Source organism: Myotis nattereri, assembly GCF_964212035.1.
Source record: "Myotis nattereri genome assembly, chromosome: 18".
NCBI lineage: Eukaryota > Metazoa > Chordata > Mammalia > Chiroptera > Vespertilionidae > Myotis > Myotis nattereri.
In genome coordinates this window covers 21,393,841-21,416,007 of record NC_138093.1, presented here as the reverse complement: position 1 = coordinate 21,416,007, position 22,167 = coordinate 21,393,841, and the positions used below count along the sequence as shown (strand labels likewise).

General features: G+C 43.5%; 1 protein-coding gene across 2 annotated transcripts in view; it reads left to right on the top strand.

The window, feature by feature from the left end:
• Nucleotides 1–22,167, top strand: part of LOC308533729 (quinone oxidoreductase-like protein 2) — a 33,548-nt gene that overhangs the window by 932 nt on the left and 10,449 nt on the right. The window contains exons 3-10 of one of the 2 annotated variants that reach the window (XM_081111825.1): nt 1,130–1,226; nt 2,751–2,809; nt 3,265–3,330; nt 5,083–5,192; nt 6,002–6,083; nt 9,459–9,640; nt 12,019–12,247; nt 20,176–21,525. In XM_081111825.1, the coding sequence (XP_080967951.1) occupies nt 1,130–1,226; nt 2,751–2,809; nt 3,265–3,330; nt 5,083–5,192; nt 6,002–6,083; nt 9,459–9,640; nt 12,019–12,247; nt 20,176–20,244 (894 nt within the window). In that variant the 3' untranslated portion in view covers nt 20,245–21,525. Of the gene's footprint in view, nt 1–1,129; nt 1,227–2,750; nt 2,810–3,264; nt 3,331–5,082; nt 5,193–6,001; nt 6,084–9,458; nt 9,641–12,018; nt 12,248–20,175; nt 21,526–22,167 lie in introns of those variants that run through there. The other variant, XM_081111824.1, reaches the window with a different exon arrangement.

Below are 22,167 nucleotides of genomic sequence, written 5' to 3'. Positions count from 1 at the left end.
CACTCTGGTGACACAATGTCAGCTGGCATGGAGAATGAGCACTTCTGACTGGGTGCAGCAGGCAGGGAGCCTCAATGTGGGGGACCCCTTGTAAGAGGGAGAAATGTGCCACTAACAGGGACCTGCTGGATTATTTGGGTGAGCACGTGATGGCAGCCACTCAGCTTCCTGGGACTTGGGTGCTGAAAGACATTAATTCCCCAATCATCCATAAATCAAGGTGGAGTGGCTTGAGGTCATGTGTGTGCTGCATATGTAAGCAATTTAGGCAACTGCAGGCAGGACTCAAAATTCAATAAATGTAGGAGCTTTTTTTTTCACAGCAACATAAATTTATATTAAGCGAATTATATTAAGCGAACGATGTTATAAATATCCAAGTGGCCCTTGTCAGAAAGTTTTCCCACCCCCCGTCTAAAGAAACTGCTGGCTACACTGCTGCAGGCCTACCTCAGCTTCAGTGCTGGCCTAAAACATAAGCTGGTGATCTAGCACTAGCCTCCAGTATGATTCCTGATTCCCAAGACAGTTGATCATGTTACTCTCCTGCTTAAAATCCTTTAATGTCTTCCCATTATTCCTACCTTGAAGACTAGGGTGATCAAGACAGCCTATAAACCCTTGGATGGTGTGGGCCCTGCTCTCTAACCCCATATCTCTCTCTCCTATTTGTGCTCTAGGCTTGCTGGTTTTTCTTTTGTCCCCACCACAGTGCCTTTGCACATGACATTGCTTTTGGCAGTGCCAGGATTCTCTCTTATTTTGCATAGTTAACTCTTGGCTGTTCTTAGTTTAAGTGTTACTTTCTTAATGATTTCTCCTGACTTGCCCAAAAGGTTAAGTCTCCCCATCCTATGCCTTCATAGCATCACTTATTTCTATTTTTAAAATTTTGTGTGGAAGTTGTAATTTAACACATAAATACGCAGTTATTTGGTTGAATATTTGTCTTCTCTACCCTACTTTTTGCTCCATGAAGCCAGGGAAATTGTCCACATTGATTGCCTCATGATTGTGCATAGCGACTTAGTTCAGTACCTGGCATATAGTAGGTATTCAGTAAATATTTTGCTATAATTCAGTTACTGTCTCCACGGATATATACTGCTCTGCTCTATTTCCTTTACAGGTCAGAGTTGATGTCCATTTCTGTGGAGTTAACTTTGCTGATATTTTGGTTTGCCGTGGTCAGTATCAGGAAAGGCCCCATCTTCCCTTCACACCTGGTGAGTGTGGAGGGGCCAAGGGACTGCTGCAGGGAAAGAAGACACCGTTTTCAGAACCATGCACTTCATCTATGACTCTACCCACTGTCAGTGACATCTTAGACATGTCAGCCTCACCACTAATTAGAAGCACTAGATTGTGGGAAATTTCTATAACTATTTTACCCTTATTATATCTCTCAGTTTAGCATTATAACTGGCTCATAGTAGATGCTCAATAAATATTTTTAAAATGAATGAACAAATGAATGCTCACATATCATTCTGTCCATCAGAATTCTGATCCCAATCATCATTGGTCCTAGTCATTTTCTTTTATTCCTTAACATTGCCTCAATTTTGTTTTTGTTTTTTGGTTTTTTTTGCAGCTAAAACTCTTATTCTTTTTTTTAAAAATGTATTTTTATTGATTTCAGAGAGGAAGGGAGAGGGAAAGAGAATTAGGAACATCAATGATGAGAGAGAACCATTGATCAGCTGCCTCCTGCACGCCCTCCACTGGGAATCGAACCCCCAACCAGGCATGTGCCCTTGACTAAATCCAGGACCCTCTGGTTCACAGGCCGACGCTGTATCCACTGAGCCAAACCAGCTGGGGCAAAACTCTTATTCTTTACAAATACATTCCCAAAGAAACCCAATATCAAAGGATCAGAAAGAAGGAAAAGAGTTTATACATTTCTAGTAGCACACTGTCTTCTCTGATTTTCCTATGCCCGATCTGATTACATTTAAATTCTGAAAATGTGGACACATGATTGATTTTTGTTGTTGAAATTTATTTTAACAGGTATAAGTGTAGTTCAGCATGTATATAGTGCATGTATATTCTATACCGAAATGTACTGTTAAGGATATAGTAATTGCAAAATAGTTGCTGTGTTTTGGCCTCAGGGTGTTTGGTTGTGTCTCAACAGTTGGAACCATTTCCCTCTGTTTTTACTTGCTGAAATACTGGATGGGGGCAGCTGTCATGTCATACTCAGCTGAGTTAGTCCTCTGGCAGCTCAAGTGGGAAATGCATGATCATTAAATTCAGAAATTTTGGAGGTGGAAGAGGAAAGGGCAGACAATACTAGTTTATCCATTTGAGCCAAGTACTGTATGAATAAATATGGTTCATATCCTTGAGGACTCCACAGTCCAGCAGAGGCGACATGGCATCCAGTATGGTGAACATCGTAATTGGGGTGCTGTAGAAGCCCACGCCCCCAGTGATCTGGGTCAAAAGTATTGGTGTGCCTGTAAAAGTACTTGTGTACCTCCGTGCTTTCACTCATTCTTGAAATTTTTATTTGTGTCCTGGTAAGAATGGGGCTGCTACAGCTTTTCAGGTTGTGATCGTGAAAAATCTTAAGTTCACTTTCCTGTGATTTGGGTACAACACTCTTCCCCCTCCTCCCTGGGTAGGTGAGGGGAGGCACTTAAACCTCTCAGTTCCAGAAAGCTTGTGGGTCAGGATCTTCTGACCTCCATGGTGCTGGGCTTTACAGATTAACCTAATCTCGAAACAATTTGTTTCAGGAATGGAGTTTTCTGGGACAGTATTGGAGACAGGCACAGAGGTCAGCACAGTCAAAGAGGTAAATGTGATGAAATTTAGAGAATTGATGTGTACGTAGCTTTGAGAAACATGCCAACTCATTTGTAGCCAAAGGGTCTTATGTCTCCTGGTCTTTGTCAGAAGACACCGAAGGGAAGGAAGGCAGTAGAAGTGCCTTGCTTTGTTAAACTTTCGTTACCAACAAAAGTTCTTTCGTGGCTCAGAGGATAGGAAATTATCAAGTTTCAGCTTCTTGTGAAAAAAATTAACACTGGTATTCTAACTCATATGTATATTCATATTCTAATTGATACCCATATCATTGTCCAAAATATGCCCAGATTGGCTTGGCATCCTGGTGGGGATATTGAGAAAAAGGCTGAATTATTTACTAAACATTAACTCTAAATAGATAGTTAGGGCAAACCTGGGGGGTCGTAAAGAATCAGAAAGAAAGATGCATCTGAACCTACCTTACCGATATTTTCCCTTCAGGGAGATCGAGTTATTGGCGTGAGTGGCTTCAACAGTATGGCTGAAGAATGTATCACTGACCAGAAGGTATCCCTATCTCTCAATACAATGTTTAGGTATTTTTAAAAATTTCCTTCCTTTAATTTTTACCTATCCTCACCCCCTCTACCCCGCCCCTTTTTCTTTGTATTTGTTTGCTCATATCTTGTTTTTCAGTCAAGCTCTTCTTTCTTTCAAATGCTAAATCCCTTTTCTATATTGGTGTGATAGCCCTTGCACAGAACTTTGTGTGGAGTTGCTGGAGACCAATTCCAGCATGTTCAGCAGGGCTGCATCTGGGAATGGCTGATGGCATTTCGTCAAACCTGAACAGGATACATTAAGTCAGCGGTTCTCAACCTGTGGGTCGAGACCCATTTGGGAGTCGAACGACCCTTTCACAGGGGTTGCCTAAGACCATCGGAAAACACATATAATTACATATTGTTTTTGTGATTAATCACTATGCTTTAATTGTGTTCAATTTGTAACAATGAAAATACATCCTGCATATTAGATATTTACATTACGATTCATAACAGTAGCAAAATTACAGTTATGAAGTAGCAACGAAAATAATTTTATGGTTGGGGGTCACCACAACATGAGGAACTGTATTAAAGGGTCACGGCATTAGGAAGGTTGAGAACCATTGCATTAAATTGATTATGGCTGCCGGACAGCTGAAGGGCATCTTAATCTACATGTTATTGCCTCCTACTGGCCAAACACCTGAACAGCCGTAGGCTAATTCCCCCATTCTGTCAATGGACTCTGTAGGAAAACCTGACCCCTTGAAGTGTATATCTCTGTCTCGCCTCAGGACAAATTGTGTTAATAAAAAGCATGGGGTCCTGGAACAAGGAGACCTTAGACTTTAAGACCTGAGAACCTAAGACCTTAGATCTTAGATCAGCCGTGGGCAAACTACGGCCCGCGTTTGAAATGAATAAAACTATGGGGAAAAAAAGACCGTACCCTTTTATGTAATGATGTTTACTTTGAATTTATATTAGTTCACACAAACACTCCATCCATGCTTTTGTTCCGGCCCTCCGGTCCAGTTTAAGAACCCATTGTGGCCCTCGAGTCAAAAAGTTTGCCCACCCCTGTCTTAGATCCTAGTTTCCTTTAAACTAGGCTCCTCTGACCCCCAAATGCCTTTCAAAATTATATTTCGTCTCTGGACTCCTCTTTATTAATCTACGCACAGCCTTCTGCAGATTCCTGAACCCTTCTTGATGCTGGGACAAGAACCTTGGCATGGAGTGGTTTAATGAAGAAACATTTTGTTTTCTGAGCCCTGGAAGCAACTGGCTGGCTTTTCAATTGGACCACAGTTAGGTAGTTAAGCCGGATGTAATGGGTTTCTCTCCCATGGGAGCTTGTGAAAGAGATGGCCCTGGTAATGGAGCCAGCCAGGTTGGCCAGATCTGGTTGTGCAGGATGTGAATGGTGCCCACTAGTGGAGAAGAGTACATATTTTCCCCCTCAGTTTTATTGAGGTAAAATATACCTAACATCCAGTTCACCCATTATATAGTAGAGTGGTCAGTGTTGCATTCTCCATAAGTTTGTTGGTTCCTTCCTGAGCAGGTGCAACTTTAAGATTTTGAAAACTGATGCACGCAGGTCTTGAACTTGGCCACAGGTTGCTTGGTTTTGATTTCTACTAGGCTTTGTTCCTGACAGGTGTTACCCTTTGCAAAGCAATCACTTAATCAAATCATAGTATTGACTGAGCAGCCTTTAGGAACAGGTACGTATGGAATCACTAAGTCACTGTTATCTCTTTTACAGGCATTGTGGCGGATTCCAGACAGGGTGCCGCTCCGGGAAGCTGCTATCCTGCCCGTGTCTTATGGTACTGCTATTATGGCCCTGGAGCATCGGGCATGTACCCAGCCTGGGTAAGGACTGTGTAGACAACAGAGAGCTGGCTAGGATCCTTCTCTGGTATCAGAAGTACTCAAGGCCTTGCCCCTTCCTCTCCCGTGCCTGGCCTTTAGCTCACGTTCAGTCTGCCTAAGGAAAGGCCAAAGAAAGTAGTGACTGGAGATTGGGGTTTGGTAATGGTGGGAAAATCCTTTTTTTCTGGGAGGGAATGGTAGACTGCGAACTTGGCCAGTATGAATTTGGAGAAATATCCCTCCCAGACCTGACCACCTTGGATATCACCTTCTAGAAAACCTTCATGTTTAGGGAGTTGGTTTAACATTCTTCCCCCTGGTTTTAGTGGAGGCCTGTGGTATTTGTTTCCAAGAGGCTTGGTTGTGTGGGTTTAACTGGGATATTTTAAACTCAGAGGTGCTGAAGTCCCCCACTTTACCTGGGTTTACCTATTGCCTTCTGCTCTTTTCAGGGAGGTGGGTTTAGTTGACTCATGGCCATTATGTGATCACCACCTCCTAAAATTCAGCAGTGTTTAGTATGAGAATGATTTGGGACAGAATTTCTGGGGCAGAAATTGAGTGGTTGCTCAAAGGAAGGGGCTACCGAGAGATATTAAGGAATATTTCTCCCAGGAAGTTTTGAAAACTGGACCACAGTAGTACCACCCAGCCCTAAAGGCTGGAGAAGGCATGCACATAAAGGGTTGAATGAAATGGTCTCGAAGTTCTCGTTGCTTTAAAATGTCCTGGTTTCAAAATGTTCGTGAGATCATATTGCTGGACGCTTTCTGGTTTCTGAAGTAGCGTTCGTCTCTCTCTTGGCACAGAGAAACTGTTCTAGTGACGGCAGCAGCTGGAGCCACAGGCCTTGCAGTGATAGACGTGGCAACAAATGTTCTCCAGGCCAAGGTATTTGTATGTTAGAGTCTCCACTTAAACGAATCATACCACAAAATATGGTTTTCATTGATTTAGCAAAAACCACATACAAGGCACTGGGGGATGCAAAGTCACCTAGAGCAGAACCTTGCCACCTGTTTACCTGTGGATGAACGAGGGGTCCTAGGAGTACATCACTGGCCCTTCCAGTAACTGGGACCTGCAAGGTCCAATTCGCTTCAGCTGTGATGCTCTGAACTTCCCCTCCCACCCCCACACCTCACACTTCAAACTCAGATGCTACTTTTTAGGGAAGTATCCTTTGTCCCTCAGGAAATATTAATTCCCTCCCCTCACTATTTGTATATGGCCTCATGGCATCTTATACTTCTCATTCATAGTACACACCTTACACATCTCAGTATATGCTTAATCTTTTACTTGCGTCATTATTAGATTAATTTACCTTACCCACTGGACTGAAACCCTCATGAAGGCAGGGACAGTGTCTAGTTCATTATTGTCGTTCCAGTGCCTGGCACTCAGTGACTATTTTTTGAATGAATGACTTAACAAATGAAAGAAAGTGGATATCAAAGAAGGAAGGATTTTTGAAGATGGTGGACATTGAAACTGAGTTTTTGAAGGACTGGTAGCAGTTGAATAGAGGAAGAAGTGAAGTGAAGGCCATTTTAGTGGCGGGAGGACCTATTAGAAGACAGAGGAAGAGGAACTAACATGTTGCATTCAGGGACTTGCAAACAGCATCTGTGGGGCAGAGGATCTGGAGAACGGTGGAAAATGACTCTATAGAGGTGGGCAGAGTAAGATCAGGAGGTGCTGGAGAATTTGAACAGTTATGGGAAGCACATGAGGGTGTTAAGTAGAGAAGTGACATGATCATCCCTGAATTTCCAGAGTTCACTGTGGTAGCAGTGGGAATGAGGGATGGATAAGGTTAGGGCGGTTCATAAGTGGTAGGGCAGACTCTTGGAGCAATCCCAGCCTGAGGTGATGCTACTTGAACCAGGGCAGCGGAGGTGATGAATCGAGACGTACTAAATTGGAAGAAAATAGAGAATTTGGTCCCTGGAGAGCATTCTAATATTGCTGAAGGCACAAGGACTTAGAAGTTAACCTCACCTAGGTTCAAATTCTAGCTCTGCCTATCGCATAATCACTTCAGTTTCCTCATTGGTAATGCCTTCCTTGTAGGGTTGTTGTGGGAATATTGAAATTGCACATGCATTGTGCCTGTTAGAGGTGATGGCATGTCAGTAAGACTCTCTTAAAAAGGGATCCTGTTATTATTAGACATTGAATGGGAAGGAGCAAAGTAGGTTAATTTGTGGATTTGCCATTTGTTGGGATTGAGAGCACAGGAGGACATGTCGGGTACAGTTTTGGATGTTGCTGAGTGTGAAGTTCCCATGAAGCATGCAATTGGAGTATCCAGAAGGTGCTAGGAATCTACAGGCTGGGAGATAATTGGATTGGTCTGGAATTTCGGCAGGTGGCATCTCTCCTTCTCACATGAAGTTCCTTTGGGAAGGACATGTGAGTTCTGAAAGCAATCTTAGATACCAGGAGGCTCCTTGTGGATATTAACACATTTCATGTCAAAAACAAGGGCTTTTAGCACCTCTCTTAGCAGGGAAACCACACTTAGTCTAATTGTCTAGAACCTGTGACTATTTAACACTTACAGATGAAATTGTACCATTTGTTTTGAGTAGTGACAGGAGTTTAGTAGACCGGTTCACTTCAATTCAGATATTAATCTAAGCAGCAATAATGGCTTTAGGCAAAAGCAAACAAAAATAATGTCATCATGCTCTCTACTTGGAACAGGTCATTTTGATAACATCTTCCATTTGCAGCTTTTCCTATGGCTTTCACAGTGCCTCCACCGCTGTTCTCTAACCCTTGATCCTCACAACACCCCTGGGCGATGGGTAATGTAAAGTGTTTATTATCCCTATTTCACAGGTAAAGAAAGTGAGGCACCAAGAGGGAGATTGATTCACAGCAGGTCTCCCCAGGACCTAGTGAGAATCCTGGGATTGCAATCAGGTGCCTGACCTGGTCAGGTGTCGCCCACTGTGGCACTGTGTGCTGACAGCCCTCCGGGACCTGCAGCTATTTGAGGGCAGCTTTCAGTTTCACATTGTTATGGGTGAGTTTGGAATCTTTTAAGGCCACTGATGTTTTTGAAAGTCACCTTGGGGCCAAAGTGCGCTGGTGGGTGCTGCCCAGTGATAAGGCACCTCCAGGCAATGCCTGAGTGTTGGAAACTTTTCTGGAGACTTCCAAACCCTAGACCTCCTCACAGTATGCCCCGCAGCCATTGGTGCCATCTTTGTCACGCCTTAGGCATGATGGAGTGGAAAAGCATGGGCTTTGGAGTCAGGCAGCAATGGGTTTGAATATCTTTTTTTTTTTTTTACCACCTACTACCTGAAGATCCTGAGTTAATAACTTCTCTGGTTCTACATCTCTATCTAATAGAATGAAAGTATTTATACCTCCTCATGATACTCTTATGAGGTTTAAATAGAATAAGTGATTGCCTGTGTATAACAATAGATTCAATTTATCCAAGTTTTGCAAGTGCTTTACGTGCAGTAGTATTCCACTGAATTCTTAAAATAAAGATGAATATGTGAATGAGGTAACTGATGCTTAGAGAAGTAGGCAAGCAATATAGAGAGACGTTAAAGCCTGAACTTTGGAGAAGGATTACCTGGACTTGGTTTCCAGTTCTGCCTCCCATTAGCTGGGTGACTTTGGGCATAAGTTCTTTTGCCTCAGTTTCTTTATCTCTAAAATGGGGATAATAATAGTGTGTATATCACTGGGCTATTAATATATTGAGTTATACTCTATATAACTCTCTCTCTCAAATTAAGAATAATGCCTGGCACATAGTAAGTACTATGTAAGTGTTAGTTCTTACTAAGTAATTTGCCGTAGGTAATGAAGCCGGTTAGTATCTGTCCAGATCTTCCCATTAAATCTTGTTTTACTGTCTGAAAAGCCTTTCTCATTTGCTGTAGCTTGGTATTTAGTTTGTGTCCTTACTACTTGCCTCATAGGAGATGCTTAATAAATGGTGGTTTTAATTTGCCTTTGGAGGAACTTACCGAGTGTCTCCTGAACCATCTCCTGGCTAGACCCATGGGGGGTCCAGGATTCCTGGAAGTGTGGGTCCCATGGTGGGGCATGGAGGGTCCAGTGCGATGGTGCTGTGTGCTGGGGCTGATGCATTGGATTGAGGCTGATGCTAGGTCAGCAAGGTCCCATGGGTTTCCTTGATTAGCACCCTTTGGTGGCAGGCAGGTTGGATGGCATGAGCCCCTCTTGGTACATATTCTGAAACTCAGCAGCTTTGTGTCCTTTATGCAGGTAATAGCTGCCGCTGGAAGTGACGAGAAGTGCCAGCTGGCCATGCAGAGGGGCGCACAGTCCAGCGTGAACTACAGTCAGGGCAGCCTGAAGGAGGCAGTGAGGAAGCTGGTGGGCAGTGGCGGGGTGAACGTGGTCATCGACACCGTGGGGGGAGACATCTTCCTGGACGCTCTCCGCAGGTGCGTGGAGGGGTCTTTCCAGAGTGGGTTCGACCTGGGGCTCTGAGGGACCTTTCCGGACCTCTGCCACCACCTGGCTTTGCTTCTCTTTCGTCTTCACTGCTGACTTCTCCTGCAGGCACTGGCACCAATGAGAACAGCTGAGTGGGGGCGTGGAAAGAACTAGAAGTGTTGGGGAAAATCAGGAAATGCTTAAATATAGCAACAACAAAATATCCCACTGGAAAATATCCAAGAAACGAGTGCAGACTCTCTAGTTGGCAACATCAAATGCTTTAGAAATTATACATGTGTTCAACTCAGCTGTGCCGGCCCCCACTAACCACTTATGTCCATGGTGCGGGTAATTCTTGAGGAGATCATTGTTCAGATGTTAAATGCGCACACTCTCTTGATCTTGCTGGATTTTGAAGTAGCCAGCAGGCTAGGTATCCCTTTGATTTGTTTTATTTTTTTAAAACTCACTGGAGAATTGGTTGTCTCTACACCAATTCTCATTCTGTTTTCAACCAGGGACTCTGGAGTGCTTTGTAACATGGGTTTCATTTCTCCTGTCATCCTGGCAAGCACAATTTTGTGGTTTATCTCAGTTGAAAGTAGAAGTAGAAGCAAAGAGAGCAGCTTGCCCATAGAGGGGACCCAGTTGGTGCTCTAGCCCCCAAGCATCCCTGCAGTGTGTCCAGGATGGTGCTTGGAGAAGCAGCAAAGGAGGGAGTGTGTTGACTAAACGGAGAGCCAGGACAGAGAGCCGCTAGCAGTGCCCTTCGCTTGCCTTCGGGATAATAGTGTTTTGACAACAGCTTCTCATTTCCCTTCTAAAGAAGAAAAGCAAATCACCAAATCAACATGCACACAGTTCATATCAAAGATGTTTACAAACTTTATTTTTATAACTCACTGCTTAGCACGCACTGTGTGGTACTTCTCAGAACGAGCTGCAGGAAACTTGCTGCTTGAATTTTTGTTGATTGTTCAAAACTCTCCAGAGAAGCACATAACTTAAAGGAGTCCTAAGGTAAGTCTTTGTGGAAAGCAAATGATGCTTCATTAAAGTGTCTGGCTTCTTATTCCTGCTTCCTAAGTTCAAGGGCTTCAAACTGAGTTGTCTCCGAGTACAGCATATGGAATGACATTTGTTTACACCAAGTTTCCTTCCACAAAGTAGTGGCATAGTCAAACAGACAGTCTTGATTCTAAAGTGGGCCTGCTTAGAAAACTGGCTACTTCCTCTGGCCCCCTACTGTCTCACTTATGGCTTATATTTATAGTTCCCCGCGGAAGAATCCAAAGTGATACAAGATGGGTCACCCCTGCCAGTTTGTTAGGCCAAGAGGAATTTCTAGCTGGAGGTTTAATACGTTTCTTTTTTTTTTTTTAAATTGTGGTAAAATATATATAACCTAGTATTTCTCATTTTAACCATTTGTAGGTGTACAATCCGGTGGCATTGAATATGCTCACAACATTGTGTAACCTTCCCCAACAAAATCTCTGTGTCCATTAAACAATAACTGCCTCTTTCCCACCTCCCAAGCCCATGGGAATCTCTGTTTTACTTTTTGTCTGTATGAATTTATGTACATTGTTTTTTATTCTACGTTTTTTACTGTGGTAAAAATTTACGTGACATAAATTTGCTCTATTGACCATGTTAAGCGTGCAGTTCAGTGGTGTTAAGTAGATTCACATTGTTGTGAAACAGACCTCCAGGACTTTTCCATCTTGCAGATCTGAAATTCTGTACCCTTTAAACAACAGCTCCCCGTCCCTCTCCCCCCCCCCCCCCCCCGCAACCCTTGGCAACCACCATTCTCCTTTCTGTTTCTATGAATTTGACTACTTTAGACACCTGAATAAGTAGAATTGTACAGTATTTGTCTTTTTGTAACTGGCTTATTTCACTTAGCATAATGTCCTTAAGGTTCATCCATGTCATAGCATGTGACAGAAAGTCCTTCCTTTCTAAGGCTGAATAATACTCCATTGTCAAGTATATACACATTTTGTTAATCCATTCTTCAGTTGATGGACATTTGGGTTGCTCATACCTCTTGGTTATTATAGACTGCGCTGCTATGAACAGGGTGTGCAAATATCTCTTTGAGATCCTGTTTTCAGTTCTTTTGAAGTTAGACCAGAAAGCGGGATAGCTGGATCATACGGAAATTCTATTTTTAAGTTTTTTTTGAGGAAACTCCATCCCGTTTTCCATAGCAATTGCACCATTTTGCAGTTCTACCAACAGCGCCTGATGGTTCCAGTTTCTCTACATCCTTGCCAACACGTCTTTTCTTTTCTATTCTTTTTAAATAGTTGCTATCTTAATGGATGTGAGTGTACATTGTTTTAATTTTTTTTCCTTCTCCTTTTTTCCTCAGTCTGGCATGGGAGGGCAGGATCGTGGTGGTGGGTTTTGCTGGAGGAACCATTGCTTCTGTGCCGGCCAATCTCCTGCTCCTGAAGAATATCTCTGCCATGGGCGTGTACTGGGGCCGATACCAAGACCGGAACTTCCCCGTCTTCTCCAGGAGCCTGTCCTCGGCTCTCCAGTACTGCCAGGAAGGGCGCATCCATCCATACGTTGGAGCGGTTTTTAAGCTGGAGGAGGTGAGATGTTCTTAAGGAATGTGGTGTGGATAAGGCCAGGAAGTAATCTGTGTCAATCTACCAAACAGCTTCTGTCCAGATACTATAAGTCTTCCTCTTATGGAATGAAAAGGTGAACATGCTCCATGGAATAATGGGGTCTCTCAGGCTGGGAGGGGGTCACAGGATTTCTCCCAGTCCTCTGCGTTGTCCGGCCTGAGCCCAGTGAGCCGCCTGAGAAGCAGGGCCTGTGAGGCCCATGCAGGCGGTGAATTTTGATGGCTCTTTCTACATCAGTGGTGTCCCAAACAGGGGGACGTGGTGGTACTTTGGGAAATAATTTACCCGTGTTGATGTGAACTCTGAACTCCACAACATACAAGGCTAAGAAGGAAGCACTTAACCTTTGATTTTAAAATACAGACACTTTAAAGTACAACCAGATGATGTAAGCTGGAGTTCTGTGAACAAACACTAAATCATGCCCAGCATCATAAGAGTATAATTCATCCATTAGTCACTGTAGTTAATTTTGTTGGCTATTCATTCCTTTTTTACATTCCCCCACAGTCCCATTAATGTGGCTTAAACTTCCTCCAAAGTGTAATTGTGCTCGTGCATATGCAAAATCGTTGCATATGCAAATCTATTAGGCATTCACTGTGAATTCTTTTTTTCTTTGGCTTAATTTGTTTTAATGTTCAAAAAACTGTTTTGGTAACTCTAGCCTGCCATGGGTGGGGGCGATGGTTTTTTCATATGCAGATTAGCGGAGCCCACGCTGTCAGGCCAGACTTCACTGCTCACCGGCCTTCCAGTTGTATGCTTTTCCCCATGATGAAGCGCATTCTTCCCAAACACGGTTCTTTCTCATCTTCTTGGTATGTCAGTCAAGGAGGCAGCGCTCAGTGCAATAGAGATATCCCAACTGGCCATCAGAAAACTGGTTGGATTCTAATTCCAGGTTTTGGCCTCTCCTGTGTTCACCTGTGTGGAGGTCTCCTCACCTTTCTGAGCTCCAGTCAACACGTCTCTAAAATCGAGGGGCAGGACAATATCAGTGGCTTTCAGACTATGCTTCCAGAGCCACAGTGGGGTCTTGGGGGGGCAGGCAGGTGTAGACTTGAACTTGCTGGGCTCTGGGACCCCGTCTGTGCTGGGGCTGAAATAGGTGCAAAAAGTCTTTACTTTTCTGTTTATATTTTTCTTTTAAGGAACGGTTTTGTCGTTTAAAACTTGAAAAGCACCAGTCCATAAAATTTCTGAGTCCCCTTCCAACATGTGGCTTTTATCACATGACTTGTCAACTGAGGTTTGCTTTACTGGAGGCTCAGGTATAGCTGTTGATAGAGAATGAGGCAGCACAGGAGTGGAAACACGTGCTGGTTTGGACTGTCTCTTCTCTGCATTGATGTGCTCTAGGTGCTGCTCAGGCATGAAAGAAAGCCAGGTTACCCACATTAATGCTCTCTCTCCTCTTAAACATGAATTAATTATCGAATTGCTAACCTCCTGTCAGTTTCTATTTACCCTTCTCTTTTCCCATGAGGGCTGTGCATGTAGGATTTTTCTAGTTCTTCCCACTCTGTGGACCTTCCTGTTACCAGCTAGCTCTCGGAGGCCCTGCTCCCTAACAATTTCAAGTACCTCATTCACACACCATCCATTTACTATTTCTTCTCTTGTTGTTTCTTTTAATATGCAAACAATTTAGAGGAATAATAATAATAATGATGGCTGTTCCTATACATTAGGTGCTTAACTATGAGTCAAGAACTGTGCTAAGTACTTTACGTGCATTTTCTCATTTAATCTTCATAACAACTCTGAGGAATAAGTCATTTTTATCACATGTTGTGTTAGAGTAGGCAGTTAGACAGACATGAGCAGAGTGCAGGGCGGAAAACCTGGTGCCTAGCAATGGGGAAAACAAGTATTGTAGGGTGGGACCTTGCCCCTAGAGCAGGGGTGGGCAAACTTTTTGACTCGAGGGCCACAATGGGTTCTTAAACTGGACCGGAAGGCCGGAACAAAAGCATGGATGGAGTGTTTGTGTGAACTCATATAAATTCAAAGTAAACATCATTACATAAAAAGGTACGGTCTTTTTTTTTTTTTTTTTTTAGTTTTATTCATTTCAAACTGGCCGGATCCGGCCCGTGGGCCATAGTTTGCCCACGGCTGCCCTAGCATATCGCTGGTCATGCACCCCTTAAGATGAAGGACCCAGTGCATATTCTCTCTCTCTCTCTCTCTCTCTCTGTCTCCCTCTCTCATGTCTGTGCCCTTCCCCACCCCTTTCTTTCCCCTGGTGTGCTCTCTCTGGAGCACACCTGCACCTTTCCCCCTTCTCCCCCAGGCGTGTCTGCTTTGCCTTTCTTTCTCCTCAGCTCCCAGGGCCCTTCTTTTGCCTCTGTAACTTATTTCCTGAGGGCATGCAGCTCAGCTGGCTCACTGCTTCCATAGCTTGCTTCTACTTCTGTGACTTTCTAAATTACCTTTTGCTTGTATTTGAGTTCTTGGCTCTGAATTCTTTCTTAGCCAAACTCAAGGACCGAGGTTTAACTTCCCTGGTAACATCTGGTGCGATTCACCATGAACAGTTACAGGTGAAGAAACCAAGACATGTGGAGGCTAAGACACCTGACTAGTAGTAAGTGACAGACCTGGAACCCAGTCCACGTTGGTCTGACACCAGAATCGGCGATAGATGGCTGCTTTTTCTCCTCCCTATGGACTGTTTCGACATGCAGTGGGTTTCATACGGCCTCTGGAGAGGTCCCACGTGAACAGCAACCAGGGTGTGTCCCCCTGAAGCAATGGCCGCTTCAGCATCAGTGACACACACCATGTAGTTCCTCTCCTCTTTCCACTATTCACTGCGATCCTCCCCTCACCCGGCCTCCCTGCGCGGTAAGGAAGCACTGGGGCATACATTCTGATGAGGCTTTCTTTCCTAAGGAACCCAGGCTGACACTTAACTTTGAACATTTATTTATTTTCATGTTTAATAATACACGGCTTGGCTTTTCTTAAAGTCAGGTTTTTTGAGTATAATTTGCACATAGTAAAATTCGCTCTGAGTTTTGACAAACATATATAGTAGTCATGTAACTACTTCGCTGCAATCAAGACATAGAACATTGTCATTTCAGCTCCAAAACGTTCCCTTGTGCCCTTGTGCCCCTTTGTAACCGTCCCCCTTTACTACCCCACAACCTGGCAACCACGGATCTGTTTTCTTTCCCTATAATTTTGCCTTTTGAAGATTGTCATAGTGTAAATGGAATCATACAGTCCATAGCCTTTAGAGTCTGGTCTCTTCAGCTTTGCCTAATGCTTCTGAGCTTCATCCATGCTTTTGCATATTCCAGTAGTTCTTTTTTTTTATTTTTTTATTGCGGAATAGTATTTCATTGTGTGGATGTACCACCACTTGTTTCTTTATCAGTTAATGGGATATTTTATTATTTTCAGATTTTGGTGGTTCTAAGTAAATCTTCTATAAACATTCACGTTTGAGTTTTGTATCGACATGTTTTATTTTGTTTTCCAAATTTTAGGACTGGGATTTCTGGGACATGTGCTAAGTGTATGTTTAACTTTTTCTTTTCAAATTTACCCAGACATTTATTTGGCTTTCCTTACAGAGCAGTCCCCCTTCTCTCAGCTTCAGTGGTGGCTAGATAACATCATTAGATAAGAATGTCCATTTAAAGAAATCTGGGTGGAATCCTACAAATAACTAAGGTTGATGTTAGAAGGGGCAAGCTTGACTCTATCAGCAGCTTGCTCTCTAGGCCTTAGTTACTGGGACGCAATTCTGTTGCAGTCTCTGTAGCCCATGATTTCGAAGACGAGGCCATTCCTGGTGCATTCCTACCAAAATCCATAGCGCGTAGGTTTTCTGTGTGTGTGTGTTTTTGATTAGAAACTGGTGCTCCAGCATCAGTGTTTGTTCAAAAATTTCAGGATTTTGATTGTACTGGTTTGCCACTCTATGTTTATCTTTTAATAACTACCAAACTCTTTATCAAAGTGGTTGTCTTATTTTACATTCCCACTAACAGTGTATGAGAGTTTTTGTTACTTTCATCTGCCAGAATTTTTTGTTGTCAGTTGCTTCCTTTAATTATAGCCATTCTAATAGGCATGGAGTAGTATCTGATTGTGGGTTTAATTTGCATTTCTCTGGTGAGTAATGATTTTGAGTGTCTTTTCCTATGCACATTTGCCATCTGTATCTTTTTTGATGAGACGCGTTGAGTGACTTTTAAAAGAAGGTTCAGATCAACTTGTATCAGAACAACCATATGATGAATGTAATTCAACTAGGACAGTGTATCAGTAACTACATGTGTTTACCTTTTAAAAACAATCCCACTCAGTCCCAGAGATATTCATTCATTCATGAGTTTATTTGAACGTTCACTGGGGACGTTCTGTATGCCAATCAATAGAAAGCAAGACTTAAGCAATTTATTTTTTAGTTGGAAAGGTCTCAGGATAGTGCTATGATGGGGGAAGAGCTGGTTTCAAATGGGAAGCATGAATCAGCATAATATATTTAGGCAACTATAGGTTACTCTGATTATTCCTGCTTGATGAGCTAATTAAAAATTCCAACAGCAGAACCTAGAACAAAAGCAGGAGCCTCACCCTGACTCCAAATTCCAGGGTGCATATTTACAGAGACACATTTAATTATGGCTTCATCCACTGCATGGCAGAGAATCGGGGTTCTGGGCTCAGCCTGTGTGTCTCTGCCTGAGCACCAGTGTGGAGAGCCTCCCACTCTGAGATGCAGCCTGTACTGTACAGGAGGAAAATGCCCCTGGGCATCTAACCGAATTAGCTATCAGAAGACTCTGATTTAAAGCCCTGCACTTTGCTGTTTAGTCTTTCACTCCAAGCCTTATCATTCTTATTAAGCAACCAGTCCTTACCATCATTGATTGTCTGTTTTCCCAGCCCAGATAGAAACCACAGGGTGGGAAGGGACAGAGCTGGGTTATTTTTAGAAGCATCTACAATCACAGCGGAAGTGGCAGCTGGACATAGAAGTAATAACACATCAAAACAGGAGGTAAAATAATGGATATTAAAAATTAGGAGATTCCCAAGTCACGGAATAAAAAGGTTATTACCCTCCCATTTCCCCCCCCCCCCCCATATTATCGGTTAAAGAAGTCAGGTAAATAGGTGCTACATTTTTATAAAGATTTCTGTGCAAAATGATTAACAAAACAGGTTAGCATCTGAAGTGACTATTTTCTTTTTATGTTACCCTTTATTGGCAGGAGAGTCCTCATTTCTCTAGGATGCCAGGTGAAAAAAGTATCAATGTCTTGAATTATGTTTGTTTCCCCAAGTGTCTTTGTTGTTGGGCTCTGACAGGTCTCTGGGAACAAGTGACTTCTCATTGGCAGGGAGAGTGATGCAGCTGTGAGTCACTGGAGATGTAGCTTTGGGTGATTGACAGGTGGGGACGAGTGTTTCAAACATCTTTCTTAGACCTCTTCCACCCCCTCTGAAGGCAGCTAAATTTGTGTGGATTGGAAAGGGCTCGGTGAGGCACAGAGCCCCAAAGGCATATGCTCTTGGCACTGGCCGCAGAGAGATTGCCACAGTTGATTTGCTTCCCTGCTTTTTACTTATTTATTTCTTAGGTTTTTGGGGAGGATTTTAAGTGGAAAGGGTTGTTTAATCGTAATTCTCATGTCAAAGCACATTTTCATTTTTGTGAGTCCCATCTTTGGCTTTTGTGTCTGCTTATTTACAGATGTCTGTATTTACTTACTAGAGGCCCGGTGCACAAAATACATGTACTTGCGGGGAGGGGTCCCTCAGCCTGGCCTGTACCCTCTTGCAGTCTGGGAGCCCTCTGGGGATGTCCGACTGACACCTTAGGCCCACTTCCCGCGGGCCTAAGCCAGCAGTTGGACATCCTTAGTGCTGCTGCAGAGGCGGGAGAGGCTCCCACCATCACGGCTGCACTTGCCAGCCATGAGCCTGGCTTCTGGTTGAGTGGTGCTCTCCCTGTGGGAGTGCACTGACCAACAGGGGGCAGCTCCTGTGTTGAGTGGGATTGGGCTGAAACCAGCTCTCCGACATCCCCTGAGGGGTCCCGGATTGCGAGAGGGTGCAGGCCAGGCTGAGGGACCCCACTGGTGCATGATCGGGACTGGGAGGGACGCGGGGGTTGACCAGCTCGGGAGGGACCACAGGAGGGCTCCAGGGCGTGTCCAGCCTGTCTTGCTTAGTCCTAATCGGCTGGACCCCAGCAGCAAGCCAACCTACAGGTCAGAGTGTCTGCCCCCTCGTGGTCAGGGCACATCATAGCGACTGGTTGACTGGTTGACTATCTGCCCCCTGGTGGTTAGTGCACGTCATAGCGAGTGGCCTTAGCACAGTGATGGCAAACCTATGACACGCAGTCAGAGGTGACACGCGAACTCATTTTTTTGGTTGATTTTTCTTTGTTAAATGGCATTTAAATATATAAAGTAAATATCAAAAATATAAGTCTTTGTTTTACTATGGTTGCAAATATCAAAAAATTTCTATATGTGACACAGCACCAGAGTTAAGTTAGGGTTTTTCAAAATGCTGACACGCCGAGCTCAGAAGGTTCGCCATCACTGCCTTAGCATATCATTAACATATTACGCTTTGATTGGTTGAATAGTCGACCGGATGACTGGACACTTAGCATATTAGGGTTTTATTATGTAGGATTCCCTTTACCCTCATTTCCCACAACCTTGCCTCCCCTGAGTCGGTCTCAAGTTACATAAACAAATAAGAGCACAGGGTCGTGCTGTAGATCTTATTCTGTTTCTGAAATTTTCACAGTGCTGTCTTTTAAGGTTTCACCTGTGCTCCTGGTTCTGTATCTGGTTCCTGACTCACTGTTGTGCAGGGGCCTCCATCCTCCACTAGGATGCACGTCAAGGTTGACTTGGTCCCCTGCCACCATAATCTGTTTTGCCTTTTACATTTAAGATGTAAGATCCATTTTGAGTTCATATTTGTGAAAGATGAAAGGGCATTGTCTTGATTCATTTTTCGTATGTGGGTGTCCAGTGGTTCCAGCACTATTTCTTGAAAAGACTACCCTTTCTTCATTGAATTGCCTTGGCTCCTTGGTCGAAGGATCAGCTGACTGCATTAGTGGGGGCCTATTTTGGGGCTGGCTGATCTGTTCCATTGATCTGTTTGTCTGTTCTTTCACAATATCACACTGTCTTGATTAGTGTGGCTGCTGTTTAATTTATGCTTTATAACTTTTACTTCTAAAAATGAATTGGAGGTAGACTGCAATTTCAGACACACTGGAAACAGGACAGTTTTAATAAAAAGATAAAAATTGTAAAATATTAAATTACTGATTCTTCTATCAGTAGCTCCATTCTTTGAAAAGCTAGAACACACCGATATTACAGGAGAGTATGGACAGGCCTAAGGACTTTTAAAAATATATATTTTTACTGATTTCAGAGAGGAAGGGAGAGATAGAAACATCAATAATGAGAGAGAATTACCAATTGACTGCCTCCCCACATACCCCCACTAGGGACTGAGCCTGCAATCCAGGCATGTGCCCCTGACCCAGACCAAACCTGGGACCCTTCAGTCTGCAGGTTGATGCTCTGTCCACAAAGCCAAACTGTCCAGGGCCTGAGGACTTTTTACCTGCTGTCATTTATCTGACAACATTGAAATTTATAGTTTAGACAGGTAAATTCTGAGGTTGGGTTACTCTCAAATATTATTGTTTTCCTCTGGGTTTGTGGTGATTTGTTAGTGTCACATAGTTCATTATATACAGTTCATTGAAGGCACATCTTAATACTGTAGCTATTTTAAGAAGTGAACCAGCAACAGATGTTTGTTGAAATGTGCATGTATGCAAGTCTTTCTACATATTTTGGGATTTTTTTTTTTAGGTCAATGATGCTTTCCTTCATGTGATACAGCGCAAGTCCACAGGCAAGGTGCTCCTCTCCCTCAAATAAACCCTCACCTCAGCAGCAAGACCAGCATGTCCACATCCAAACTCCTCATCTTTCTAAAAACCTGATTTCCCTCCTGTGTTTCTAAAGGTGACATCACCTTCCTTATTAATTCAGGTTCAAAATCTTTGCAAGTCCCCTTTGAATCTTCTTTCTTACTCCTCATAATTAGTGTGATCATATACTTTACTGTCCAGACTTGGACCTGTTTGAGAGGGAAGATATGCTGTTAGGAATTACACCAGGAAAACAGGTGTCCCACACAAACCAGGATGTAGGGTCACCCCATTGGTAATGGATCAGTAGCCAGGTTTTGCTAAGATGCTGCTCACCCCCATATCCTCTTTTCCGTTCTGACTAGTTATGTCTCATCTGCTAATTCCAGTGACCTACCAGGCTTTCCTACCTATGAACTATACCCCCTCCATCTTTGTTATGCATTATTGCCATGGTGACCTCCCCAAAGCACAGCTACAACTATGTCTTGACTTAGAAAACCTACAATGGTTCACCATTGTCTACATGGTGGAATTCAGACTCCTAGAGCTAGCATTCCATTATGACCAAGATTTCGCCCCTCTCTGCTTTCTAGCCATATGTTCAACAGCTGCACTGGTCCATCAGTATGCACTGAGATTTCCTGACTGCTCCTCTGCTCTCTGCTCAAGCAGTTTCCTCTATTCCCTTATCTCTGTCCAATATAAGTCTTCCTGACCTGCAAGACCTGTGTCTGCAATGAGCCTCTCCCCTCGGGAGGGTGGTATCTCTTCTCTTCCCCTCTTACCTTCCTGTAGCTTCTCCCCAGGCTTTGTCACATTCTGCCTTGCACCAAAGGGAGCGGCATGTCTAGTGGAATATACACAGGATTCTGAATCCAAGACGTGGGTTTGAATCCCAGTCTCACCACTTTGGAGGTGGTTACGTAAGGTCTGTGAGCCTTCATTTTCTCACTCTCACGTAGACATTACATCATCTATCTCACAAGGTTGTTGTGAGCAATACCTGCAGTGATTGGGCAAAGCAGTTAGCAAATGCTATTACTTTCACTTCTTTCTTTTCTACTTTCCTAATTAAGCATAAAATTCCTTAAGAGCAGGTACCATGTTGGATTCCCCTCTGTACCTCTCACAATACCTAGCACAGTTGCCCTTAGTAAATATTCAATAAATGGAATGAATTTGAATTATCTGTATGTCTTAAATTGTAGGATTAAGTTAAGAATATGAAACAACCCAAATGCCCACCAACAGATGAACAGGTAAATAAAATGTGATATGTTCATGCAATGGAATGTTGTTCAGCCTTAAAAAGGAAGGACATTCTGACACGCCACAACATGGGTGAACTGTGAAGACATTATGCTAAGTGCAGTACACCAGTTGACAAAGGACAAATACTCGATGGTTCTACTTACATGAGGTACCTAAAGTAGTCAGACTCACGGAGACAGAGAGTAGAAAGGTGGTTGCCAGGGGCTGGGGGAGGAGGGAATGGGGACTTTGTGTTTAACGGGGACAGTGTTTCAGTTGGGGAAGATGAGAAAGTTCTGGACATGACGGCGGTGATGGTTGCACAACAATGCGAGTGTTCTTCAAGCCACCAAAGTATTTACTTAAAGACGGTTAAAATGGTGAATTTTATGTTATGTATATTTTACCACAATATAAAATGTTTAAAAGCGAATATATTTTGTTCACCTCTAAGGGAATGCATTCAGAGAAGCGGACAGAGTGTGGGTAGAGGGCGCAGCTAGGCTGAAGTATGTAAGCTTCAGTCTCCGCCAGGTTCTGGCCTGTGGGGAGGGGTCCGACACCTTTGCTGGGGGCTAAGCATTGCTCTCTGCTTCTTCTACTTCATGACTGCTGATTCCTAAAAAAGGAGGAGTCGGGGGTGGGGGTGAAAGCATACCTGATTCCATGGGGATGG